General features: G+C 41.6%; 1 protein-coding gene across 1 annotated transcript; it reads left to right on the top strand.

The window, feature by feature from the left end:
* The first annotated feature begins 4,622 nt into the window (after positions 1-4,622).
* LOC115727520 (mediator of RNA polymerase II transcription subunit 32-like) lies at positions 4,623-5,808 on the top strand. Its single transcript, XM_030657738.2, has 2 exons — positions 4,623-4,850; positions 5,112-5,808. The coding sequence occupies exon 2, from the start codon at positions 5,138-5,140 to the stop codon at positions 5,570-5,572; it is 435 nt and encodes a 144-aa protein (XP_030513598.1). The 5' UTR covers positions 4,623-4,850; positions 5,112-5,137; the 3' UTR covers positions 5,573-5,808.
* Positions 5,809-12,346: the final 6,538 nt, after the last annotated feature.

Here is a 12,346-nt window from a genome sequence, read left to right as displayed (position 1 = left end):
TTCTATGTTCGGGTCAATTAAATGCAAAATGCAATGCCTAAATGACAAAATTAAATATGAATAATGACTTAATTATTTATATTTTTTTATGGGAACTAAAATGTAATTCCTAATTTTTTTATTCAAAAGTTAATGACTAAAAAGGATAGCTAAAATTTAGGTGTCAACACTTAATGGACTAATCCATTATTATGAATGACAATTGACCCCATTTATCCATAGCTAGTCAATCAACCACTATAATATAGGATCAAACCATGACGACGGAAGGCTACGAGTCCGACACCCGTTACGACTTAATATTATTTTAAGGAGATTTCGGTCATTATTAAAGGTCTTATTTTGCACATTAACCGGTTTAACATGCTCACAAAAACATAATAAATAAATAGATATCAAACGCATAAACATCTATCCTACGTGGTGATCATGGAATTATGATTTAATGGGTCTCAAGCCAATGAGATCACATTAACCATATTAATATTTTAATATTGGAGACCCGCTCTACACTTCTTCTTGGTTCCTCGAACTCTTTGAAAACCTGGCCCATAGAGCTCTCTGGCTTAACGGTTCCTCCACGTAATCCTTGTACTTGTAGCATTTATATCAACAATTGACCATGCTAAAATAAAATATTACATGAAAAATAAAAGGACGCAGCCTTCATTTAATAATTGTAACCCCAAAAACACCTGTAATCATCACATATTTATTCATAGAACAATCACATTGATTAGGGGTTTTTCCATGATCACCACCCTTCTAAAGCTTCGGAAGGCACGAAAAAAATTTTGCATCGAATCAACTTCATGGTCAAGCAATACAAGCCAAATCAAGAAATTAATGTCGGGGAAACATATTTCACAAGCGTAATTCTAAGCGGTAGTAGCATTCTCACCCCTAGATTTGTAGCCGCGAATCATTTTTACGGAATTCATACATAATATAAAACTAACTATAGATTTTCAATTCAAAATTGATTTAATCTCAATTTTGGCACGTTGATTAATTTATCATATAGAATAATCAACTTCTATTGGCCACGTAAGAACAAACAATTCTATAAAATAAATTGGTTATAGCATCGCAAAAATTGCTACAAACTAAAATCAATTAAATGCACGAAAACCCCTAAGCATTGGCTCTGATACCACTGTTGGAATACATGTATCATGCATAGGCAAATAAAACATAAAATGCAGCGGAAATAAATAAAAGACCAATACATATATCTCCGGAGGCGTAGTTCGTGCATTTCAATCAAAAATCATATTAAGAAGGGGGTTAAATGGATTACCTTTCAAAGCTTGCTTAAAACAAAGTGGTTTAGATGTTCATCGATTCGAATCCCACAAGTATCAGATCTCTAGTTCGGACACACCACCTATCGCAACGTTGAACGGAAGAACAAACTCGCGAGAATCACCACTTTAATTGTGCTAGCAATATCGTGGAACCAATTCTCGGAAATCTCCCGTATTTTGATCACTGTAAGAATGAAATTGAGAGAAAACTTTTCTGTTTTTCCCTCACATTTCCTCGCACACACAGCTGAGAGAGAGATTTATTTTCTCACGAACCCATGCTAAAATGGCACATTGCTTGGCTCTCTTCAAATCTACAACTATTGCAGGTTATCAAGTTGTGCAAGTTGCACAACAACGCACGATCAGCAACGGTTACTGATCGTGCACATTGTGCAAAGCGCACCATCGAGAACCGCTGATCGTGCGTGCGGACGGTCAGCAATGCTGACCGTGTCATGCACATGGTCAGCAACCATTGCTGACCAACTGCACTATTTTTTTTTAAATTTTAGTTTTTATATACATACATATATCATATACAAATACATATATATTAAAACTAAACAAAAAATAATAATCAGCAGGTGTACAATCTCACGTGTGCCATTGGGCACATCAACTATGTCCACTTTGGGCATACGTGTTCATCATATGCACGTACGTCCATGACAAAAAAAAATAAGAGTCAAATTAAATCTCTTTTGATTTAATTTTTCGACTAATTCAATAGTCGTGATTGCAAACATATTTGCAATATTGTGTTTCACGTTAAACGTCGTCATTTATTGATTAAAGTATATGACATATCTAGATTCATCATCGAATGGGCAGTAAGTACACAAGACGTGTACTAACACATTAGAACATCTAAGAGAATTGATTATCTCGATCAATCTCAAAATCCTACAAGCCATGAGTAACATCTAGCAATATGTCATGGCTACCTGGATAGTGTGAAAGCTATAAGAACATAATCAACATGTCGGCTTTGGCTACAGTGTAATTCAATCCATCTATCTTACTATATCGCAATCGAATAAAGACCATGAAATATTTGTCAAGCCACCAATTCGATCATATGTACAAATCTAATTCGATATGCATTTATATGAGACATAAACATTTCAATCTCGATTACAACCTCGGTCGAGGATTTCAATGCATTGTCATTGTTAGATCACATAGGATAGTAACAAGGAGACAGATTCCATTTTGCACACACGTGTGCTTCGTATGTGCATGAACTATGACCATCAAGTACAGAGACGGATTGCTGAACCGCCAATATGCGCCCTTGTGAACCATAGCCATCCAACACACAAGTCAACGCTGTATCTTAGGTTTAAGGATTGTTTACACAAAACCAGACCATGAACGATTAGATATTGACCACGCTAAAAGCTTCCATGTTGTTAACCATTCAAAGCATGTCACATTCAGTGAACTTTTCTAGTACAAGCACTTGTATTCTAACTCGGGCATCGCAATACCCAATGACTTGTGACTCATCATTTCCATAAGTATCAAATACTTAATGGTGAAGTTAAGAACACATCGATCTCAACAGGATTATTGATATCCATTCAATGATCCATCGACCGGTAACAGTTTAAAGATTCAGTCTAACCGTGAACCCGTCACACAGATTCTCAACATCTCAAGAATAGTCCAATCACAACTGATCTTATGGAATTTATTCATATATTTAAATAATTGGACAAATGAATAAATACATTTTAGCCATTAATTAAATAAGAAATTGAAAATACAATAAAAATCCCTAATATGTAACTATTACATAGTTATTTTAGGGCATATCTCTGATAGCATTGTGATCTAACTCTCGTTCCGCCATTTCACCTACGACCCTAATGAAGCAGTACCAAGCAGCCAATGATATTCCAAATCATTAACAGATCAGAAAGCACGAGGATTCCCAATCTCAGGCCAAGACCGTGGAATCTCACTGTATCTGTACCGATCCTGTAGACGATTTGATCCGAGTACATGGTCTTGCTGAGGATTGGAGGACAACTAACTGGATGTCTTCATCATATAGATGGCAAAGTGCAGCGTCAACCAACAGTAGTCCACATATCTTTTCAAAAGTTTTATGCAAGCTTGCTAGCGCACCTCTTTTCGAATGTTTTGTACCTCGTCATGTGGTCGAACTATTGTGCCATGAGCGATTAACCAACATGTTAAATTAGATATCGTCCCATTCTGCTCAGTATCCTCGAGAACATCAGATGCACTCTGGTCTGCTGATAACATAGGAAAGCACGAAGAGAAAGAGTATTTCTGCTAGCTAATCTTTCCACATGTAACCATTATGTTACAGAACAATCCAACATCAGAACTGGTTATCCGTTCTACTTAGAGACAGCGCCGTTACAGATGCCGTGTCCAGTGAATTACGTAGCTCTACGACGCCTCGGCCTGTGTACTTAACAAGGACAAACAATCCACTACTGCCAATCCAGAACAATCGGTGGAATTCCTCCCATCCCAGTTGCAAATAAGACGCTTGAAAGAACAACAGAAAGGAAATATAGATGATGGGACAAGTCACACAATTCATGCATTAAATTTCAGGCCCCTACCAACCTAGTTAGATTTTCATTATTTTAATTTCTTGTGGTAATCTCTCTCCAATAATGTTCCCTTTTTTAAATCCTTCGTTCCGTTTCGCTCAAACAGTTTTCTTTGGGGTGAGGATAGACGGGCACCCAACGAGCAACGGTCGTCCTTATGATAATGACACATAGAAGTTGAGTGAACAAATTGTATGTGAACGGATTGGGTATTCTTCCCTTCTTTTTAGATGCTTTTATGCTTTGTTTGGTGAATCATGTGAGTGGAATATAACTTATTGTGTTTGGTTGTAGGGCAGGCAATTTTTGACATGAACTTAAGATATATAATTTTCATAGTATTAATTAATGAAAATACGTAGTGTTTTTCAGTGAACACTTAGACAAAATTACAAAATCCGATTATGACACGTGAATAGGAATTGTCGGCCCTATTTGGATGTAAGAACAAATGTTGTGGGAATTAAATTGAGTGACAATTTATTGATAAATTCAATTTACATCTAAATTCAGTTAATATAGGCGTACCGGAATAACATTATTAGAATTAGAGTTGAATGGTGCATTAAAATTAATATTCCCTAATTATAATATTCAAATCATTAATTATTTGATGTCGATTTTTTTTTTCCATGAAACGAGGAATGGAATCATGAAAAGTGGAGGAAGGTGTCTGGTCTATCTTTTGAGTTTTGAGGAATCGAAGACATGTTAGCCCAACAACCTTAGCCGTGAAGCTCGCATGACAATCTTCTTCTCCAACCCAAGCCCTATCCCTCAAGAATCCATTGACAAGAACGAAAACCCACGTCGGGAAAGAGGGGCGACAGCGATTTCAGGCGAACTTGCATCCCCCGATTTGGAGCCCTGACCACTGCGCCCACCGCCCGCCACCGGTGGTGATCTTCGCCGGCACCTCCAACACCATCAAGGTCTACGGAGATAGGTAAATTCATTGTCCCTGTAATCTGCGAAGGTGGGTCATGATTTGTTTGATTGGAGTCTTTCAGTGCTGACAAGTAGTTGGACTTGATGATTCTTTCAAATCATTTTCATTGTCCCTGTAGTCTAATTGAATGCACTTCTCAATTAGTTGATTGAGTACGTCTTTCGGTCGAATGCGTTTGTTTCGTTCCCTCTGAAATTGGACCCTGCTTGTACGTTTGCGAACTCTGTAATTCATGAGGGAATTGTAAATGCAGAGCAGAGTAGGGGATTAGGCGCTCTGTCACGATGGACAACATCGTAGATTCCTTGAGCAATGCATACCAGGAGTTCGTCGCAGCTGCGGCGAGTGTTCTCGAGGCCAGGGAAGCATCCGGGGCCCGGAAAATAGCTGCCATCGATGCTACCCTGGAGAACTTCAAGCAGCACTGGGAATTGTTCCGGGTGGCGTGCGATCAGGCAGAAGAGTTTGTGGAGTCGGTTAAGCAGAGGATTGGTTCGGAGTGCCTGGTGGATGAGGCAACCGGCTCTTCAGCGGGAAAGCCTGGGCAGGCTGCAGCACCCGGCCTGCCCCCCATAAGTGCAGTTCGGTTGGAGCAGATGAGTAAAGCGGTGCGGTGGCTTGTCATGGAGCTCCAAAATGGTACTGGCACCGCCGGCGGAGCGGCACATGCGCATTCCACACCTTTCGATGCTCGATTCTCCGAAGATGCAGCTCAGTAGGTAACTCCTTGTTTGATACTTTTCCTGATAGAGTTGAGCAGGTTGATTCACATCTTATTTAGGATTAACAGATTGTAAACCGTTGTTGTAGTTTGAGGTCAAAGGCCTGTTTGGTGCCATGTCTATATATTTTCGCTCCCTGGTCTTCAACAAAGATGCATCTATGTCCGTCATACTTTCGTGCCGCGTGGAGCCTCTTTTTTTTTTTTTCTGTTTTTTATAAATTTTTAGTACACTTAGCTTCTCCATCTGAAGGGACAGTTCTCTCGTTCTGCAATTTGATGCCTTTGAAATGGATGTATGTTTTTCTTACTTTTCTTACTGTAAGATGCGCGTCTGTAAACTATCTGTCCCAAGCACTTCTTTTTGTTTTTGTTTTTTTTGTTTTTTCCAGGTGTGACTTAGTTTTCAATTGCCTATTCCTTGCAATTGAAAGGTCGTGTTGGGAGTTGGCACTGCCGGAATGCAAGTAGTAGTTGCGTTTTCTGCTAAAAGACTGATAAATTCTTAACTTGCTTCTGCTGTCAATATTCTACTGATCTGCAGCTTGGTGCCAGAGTTCATTGTTATTGCCTGGATGGGATACCTGGGAAGCACAACCAATAGATGATTTGGGTGATCGGGGCAAGGGTCGTTGGGTTGCCTCATGATCTCATTTTGTGCATCATCGTATTTACACCATCTGCCAGTGAAACTTTTATCAATATTTATGAATCGACATGGAACATTCTCTCACGAAGAAGACTTGGTAGCCAATGGCTGTTAACTTTAGCTGCAGTTCAGGTACAGGTGGTAATTGGTGCTAGTAAAAGCAGTGAGAAGGAAGTTAGATATCAGATCTAAGGGAATTGCTCCTTATTAAATTGGGGCCTTCGATAGGTTAATTTCTTGGTCCTTTGCTAGTTTGACATTAATTTTCTCAATTTTCTGTGTTAGATCAATTGTTCGGTGGAGTGACATCGTACTCTTTCTTGGATTTTGGTGTCACTTTGTGACAATTGGTTGACTACAGTGAACCATTTATTTTACTTGCCATGCTTCAGTTTAGCAAATGTCATTCACTGTTCTTGGTATTTGGAAAACTGGATTTGTCTCCACTCTGGCACTCTGCCTTGCTATATTTTGTTCTTTTGTGCTTCTAGATATGCTTCCAATCTTTGGTGGATGTACTCTTTTCTAGCAAAGGGTGCATCCATTCAAGTTTATGAACCTCTCTCGGTCCATTACCGTCAACTACGAGGTCTGGTGAGAAACAAGCATTAGGCATGCAGGGCACTGCACAAGCCATTGAGTATATTTGGACATCACCCATTTGCATTCCAAGTAGCGTCCTTATAATCTACCATGTCCTAACGCCTAGATGTTTCCACGAAATCCCTTAATGTTTGTTACATTCACAAATACTTAGGAGGGTGTTTCTCTATCTTCTGTTGGTAATTGGTTTTGAGTGCTTCAAACTAAGACAACTCTAATTAAGTTGTGTGGCTAGTTTTAAGTTTTGAGAGTAGTTGTCGTGCTGCATAACAAAGAGGGGACTATTACTCTCTGTAGCCAATATATCGTCATAGATTTGGCAACATTTCTCCAGAAGATGTTATGATTAGCCATGAGAGAATCTTTCAATTGGATTATCCAAAAACAAATGTGGTATATTGGGTTATCTGACACTTATATCTCCTTTCAAGTTTGGAGAAATATTCAAGGCGGCAGGAGGCTTCTATAATTCCCCGAGGAACCGTTTCCCTTGGGGGATCGGTTCTGTCCTCCAAGTTGAGGACCCGACAATTGACTTGGTGAAAACTTACTGGCAAGAAGTTCTCTCCCTCACTAGTGGTGGTTTCGCTTCCATTATTGCCAACTTCAAAATGGAGCATAGGCTTCTGGAGCTGGTCGCAACTATCAATATCAGTGACCCTTCTTTTACCAGAACTCCTGAGTTCACCGCTTTTTGTACTGATTTCATGGTGCCACTAACAACTGGGATGGATAAGTATAAGTCCAGCCATGATCGTCTGAAGCATCTGACCGAAACCGACAGGATGGCTGCCTACCGAGTCGAACTCTTGGACCATCAACAGGAGAAGCTCCGTCAACATTTTGAGCCGTATGAAGCTCTTCATATCGAGGACCACGGCATCCAGGGAGAAATTCAATCCATTGAAATTCAACTCGCCGAAGCTCAGCATCAGGGCAAGCTTCATCGGCTACGTATGACAGATATGAAGTCGGCGGTCAAGGTCGAAGAAGAAAAGCTGAAGGAAGCTTGCCAAGCTTCAAGGGACTATACTACCCAATATGCTCGGCATCAACCACTCTGGAGGAAATGTTTTGGGGGACCTTGCCGAGCGCGAGGGATATTTCAAAATGGCTAGGCAATTCATAGAAGAATTTTTCATCTACCTTCTAGCCTTGTAATGTGGTTACCCCATGAACGAGATGACTTTTTATCCACGTACATTCTTTTCATAAAGAAATCCCACGATTTAACTGAAGCAAATCCCCGACTAACAAGGGATTTCTCTGAGTATCTGAACTTATGAGACGGTGGGCTTAAACCTAGGCGGCAAGATCACGTCACGCGTTTCAAACATTCGACATATGGCAGTACTCGCGGCACGAGATGTACCCACCCCATTTATTTCCAAGCGGTTGCTCTTCTCGCATCTATTTAAAGCGATTGTTTCTCATTGCAACCTCATGTCTTGCCTTTAGCTATCACCATCTTCATGGCTCCTCCTTCTAGATCTTCCAGTTCAAGATAATATCGCTCCGGTGCCTACACTGGAAAGTTCACTACCCTCATTCCTCTTCGATCCTTGCTCCTCGCTGTTAGTGACTACCTTGACGAGGAATTAGACAAGGCTGTCCTAGGGCCTTATTTCAAAATTCTTCCACCCCCCTTCTTGTTTTGATGAGTGTTTTCCTCGGCCAATGGAAGAACGACTTCCCAGTCAAGGGGGTATGCTAATAGACCGTCAATGGTCTCCTGACGACATGCGCCTTGCTCACTTCCCCATTTTTGACGGAAGGTTCTACCACTGGTATCAGCGATGGGAACCCCAAAAGGAGCAACTACGGTGTAGCTCAAGTATTTCTCGAGCACTTGTGCTCTGCTATCGCTAAAGTCACGTTGACTGCAACATGATCGCTAGTCTGTGTGCATTTTGGCCTCCATCCATTCATTGCTTTTTCATCCCTGTCGGGACTATATTGATGACCCTTTTAGACCTGTACTTTCTCCCTGGTCTTCCCCCGGATGAAGGGGTCCGAATGACTGGCGGTACTTTCCCTCCATTTCTCAGTGAACTTCCTCTTGACGATTTTGAGCCCGATCGTTTCCTTGACCTATTTGCTCAAACCATAGGGGAAGACACCAACGAGAAGCATATGGCCTTTCTTCTTTACTGGCTCTTTCAGTATGTATTTTGCCACCCATTTTCGTACAGTTCTCTGGAATTCAGCCATTATCATCTCTCATTCGGCATCAACTTTGCCCTTAGCCAAACAATGCTAGCTGCCCTTTACAGTGGCATCACTAATTTCCAAACTTCTTTAGTAGCTGAGCACCCGGATCCTTTTCCAGGTCAACTTTGGATACTCCAAGGTTGGATCCAACTTTATTTCCCGATTCTTTTTGAACGGGTCAGTAACATTCCAATTCAGTGGCAAAACATTCGTGCAGGATCCCCGCCTTCATTCGGTATGGTCGTTAATTTTCTGCCGTCGCAAACTTCAAGTGCCTGAAGGAACAAGTTCATTTTGTCATTTTCTTCGGCACCTGCTCACTGTGATCATGGTGTATCGTGATTTCTGTCCAATATTTTCAAATCATTTTCACCCTGATCATCACGATATCTCAACCGACGATGGTTTCTGGGACTGCATTCTCGGTACAACTGACCTTTGCCTCGATTTCCCAAACTAGGAACACTTTCAACCTGGATTTGAAGTGTAACACCCCTAATATTGCACAAAGCAGTTTGATTAATGCAGGGCATACTAATGCCTTGTATTTTCTCTTTGCCTTTCCTTTCCCAGCAGTTCGATACCATTACACTCGTGAAGCTTTTCGCTGCTAGCGAGAGATTGAAGAGTTCTTTGCCAACCGATGCGTGCACTTTTGGCCATGCTGTCCATCCTGGCAACACTTTGGCTTTCGCCTAATGGTGGGGCTCTTATGGCATGGCATTACTCCCTTAACATGCGGACATGATAATGCAAAGGGTGGCAGCCAACTCCTCCTTTTCTGACAAACCGGGATTCCAAGGAAACTTTACCTGTAACCTGATATCTGGCCAAGGTATGTGTTATCCATTTTGTCTTATTCTTTGAGGCTCAAAGCTCGCTATATTCACTTGCACTTGTTCCATACAGCAAGCAATTCGTGACCCAAGCACAACCGACATCCAGCAGCAGGTCAAGGCGCTCTCTCCGATTAAGCTTGATATGATTGGGGCATTTAACCTCACCCGACCAATCCAGACCTTCCTCCAATCCCGACGATGAGCAAACTTCGCCCACGGTTCCTACCCATTTAGACAATTGAAGGAAACTGATGAGCATGTTGTCTCTGGGGCTTTCATGCATAGCGTCCCAATCAAATGTTTTCGGTCGTTCAAATTCCTACTTGAAACTATGAACCTGCTAACAGGCACTATCCCTTGTCGTGCTTTCTAGCTCGCGTTTAGGGACTTTTCCCTTTCCTTTGCTCACAATCTCTTATGGTTCAGGAACAACCAAGTCAGTATAGCAGCAAAAAGGGATGCAACTATAGTTTTGGGATCAAGATTCAATCAACTACGTGTTGACCAAGAAAGACACGCTGCCCTTCTCAGGGATGTCAATTTCTCACTGTCCTCATGCCTGAAGCTCAAAGACAAATTGAACCTGCCGAAGCCACAGTTAATCTAGACATTGAGTTAATTCGCCAGCAGCAAAATATTGTACAAGACCTTACCCGGGACTGCAGGGAGTCTTTGCCCGTTACCCGTAGGGAAGTTGCACAGCAATCTCTTTACTTTGATGTAAACTCATGTCTAGAGTCTAGGTTTAAGACCTTTGTTTTAATCTTGGAGCAGCAATTCGATTTCCTGTAATTAATGGACTAAGTTTATGTTTATTCCATTTCATTCAACTCTTATCACTGAACATATAAACTATACTTCAAACCTTCCAAGCGATTCTCGGTAGTTCTTAGTATAAATCAATCATACGGCGTCGCCTCAAAGTGGGCGAAAGGGCTAGTACCAACATCTTATTCACGCGTGAGTTCGGCTACGTGTGTGCCTAGTGGTGACCTTTCGCTCCCTGTAATACAAAGAGTCGCTATGGCCTAGTGGCATCCTATTCAATACTTTGCACCTACCTGTCTCCATGTGAAGTACATGCCAAAATGATGTATGCCACATAGCACGGAATTTGAAACGATTAAGCTCGCGCCGTTTGGATCTCTCCCGCGTGTCCCGCTATGATGGCGTTTCTCTCGGTAATTCAAAAAGCCGGCGGTTTTACCCACGACACATCGTATCAATCAACTCAACTTTTCATGGATCATCATTGTGACGTTTCCCTTATCTGTAACTTGCTATAAAAATCGAAACTAGGCGCAAAGCAATCAGCACTTTCACATCCTTAGTTTCAACTCCTCAGTCATTTGTCCTCCTACCCTCATCCATATTTTCTCGGCGGAAGCCTTGGCCTAGTGGGAGAAAGTAACCTCCTTAGCCGAGGTTACGCTTATATTGCCCACTATCCAAAATAGAGGCGGAGATCTTCTCACTCTTGAAGGATGCGGATATTGCTCCTATAGAGAGCGCAAAACTGGAGAGAGAGTACCGGATATTCCCAACCTTCTTAATCAATTTCTTGAAGGCCTACCGACACAGTCACCAAATGATCACTTTGGCTCGCATCGCAAAAGCCTGTTACCAAGATCGGGTCGAGCGCCTAGAGTCGACCAGCTTTATGGCTGACAATCACAAGAAGGCCATCGATTCTGCCAAGAACAACTCTCGTTGCTGGTTCGGGAGAGGAAAGAACTTGTGCAGTGCTTGGCCCTGACCGGGGCCTACTTCGACCACAACCCGAGCAGCACCATGATGTCATTTCAATGTGACTGGTCGAAGGAGAGGCTAGAAGACTCAACGGTGGATATTGCCCTCGGGAAATCTTTGATCGAGAATCTGGAGTTTGCTGCAAAGCACCATGAGACCAATGCGATCAATCTCAAGGAGGATTGTGATCGCCTCTGTCTCACATCCGCAGATCTTGATTCCCAGAGTGTTCGGTGCAGGCAAAGCATAATTGTCCGAGAGAGCCAGTTGAATTCTTTGTACTGGCCATTAGGGCACAATTTAGCTACAACTTCCCGCCCCAGTAAATGTGTTGTACGGCCCGGTAAATGAACAGATGAAAGACAAGAACTTTTGTATGTTTGTGTTTACTCCTCTCGTTCTCTCATTTCTCACATAGTATATAACGGTTTAAGGTATTTTCTATTGATAGACCGAGGAAATTCGCTTCCTTCAATGTCCCTCTATCGGTACACGTTCTCACTAATAACGTCAGTTACTTGGTAAGTTCCATCCAAAGTTGGGGATCATTCACCGAACGTTTCATTCTTAGTGTTTATCTATAATATAGTTTTTCATATTAAATCACCAACATTGCAAGGCTTTACCTTAACATGCTTGTTGTATGCCTTAGCAACTCTCTTTTTTTTTTTACAATAACATGATCTAAAGCCGTTGCTCGTATATCATCAAGCTCGTATAG

The sequence above is a fragment of the Rhodamnia argentea genome, chromosome 8, assembly GCF_020921035.1.
Source record: "Rhodamnia argentea isolate NSW1041297 chromosome 8, ASM2092103v1, whole genome shotgun sequence".
In the NCBI taxonomy this organism is placed as follows: Eukaryota; Viridiplantae; Streptophyta; class Magnoliopsida; order Myrtales; family Myrtaceae; genus Rhodamnia; species Rhodamnia argentea.
The sequence above is the reverse complement of the archived record's forward strand: the minus strand, read 5'-3'. Positions and strand labels throughout refer to the sequence as shown.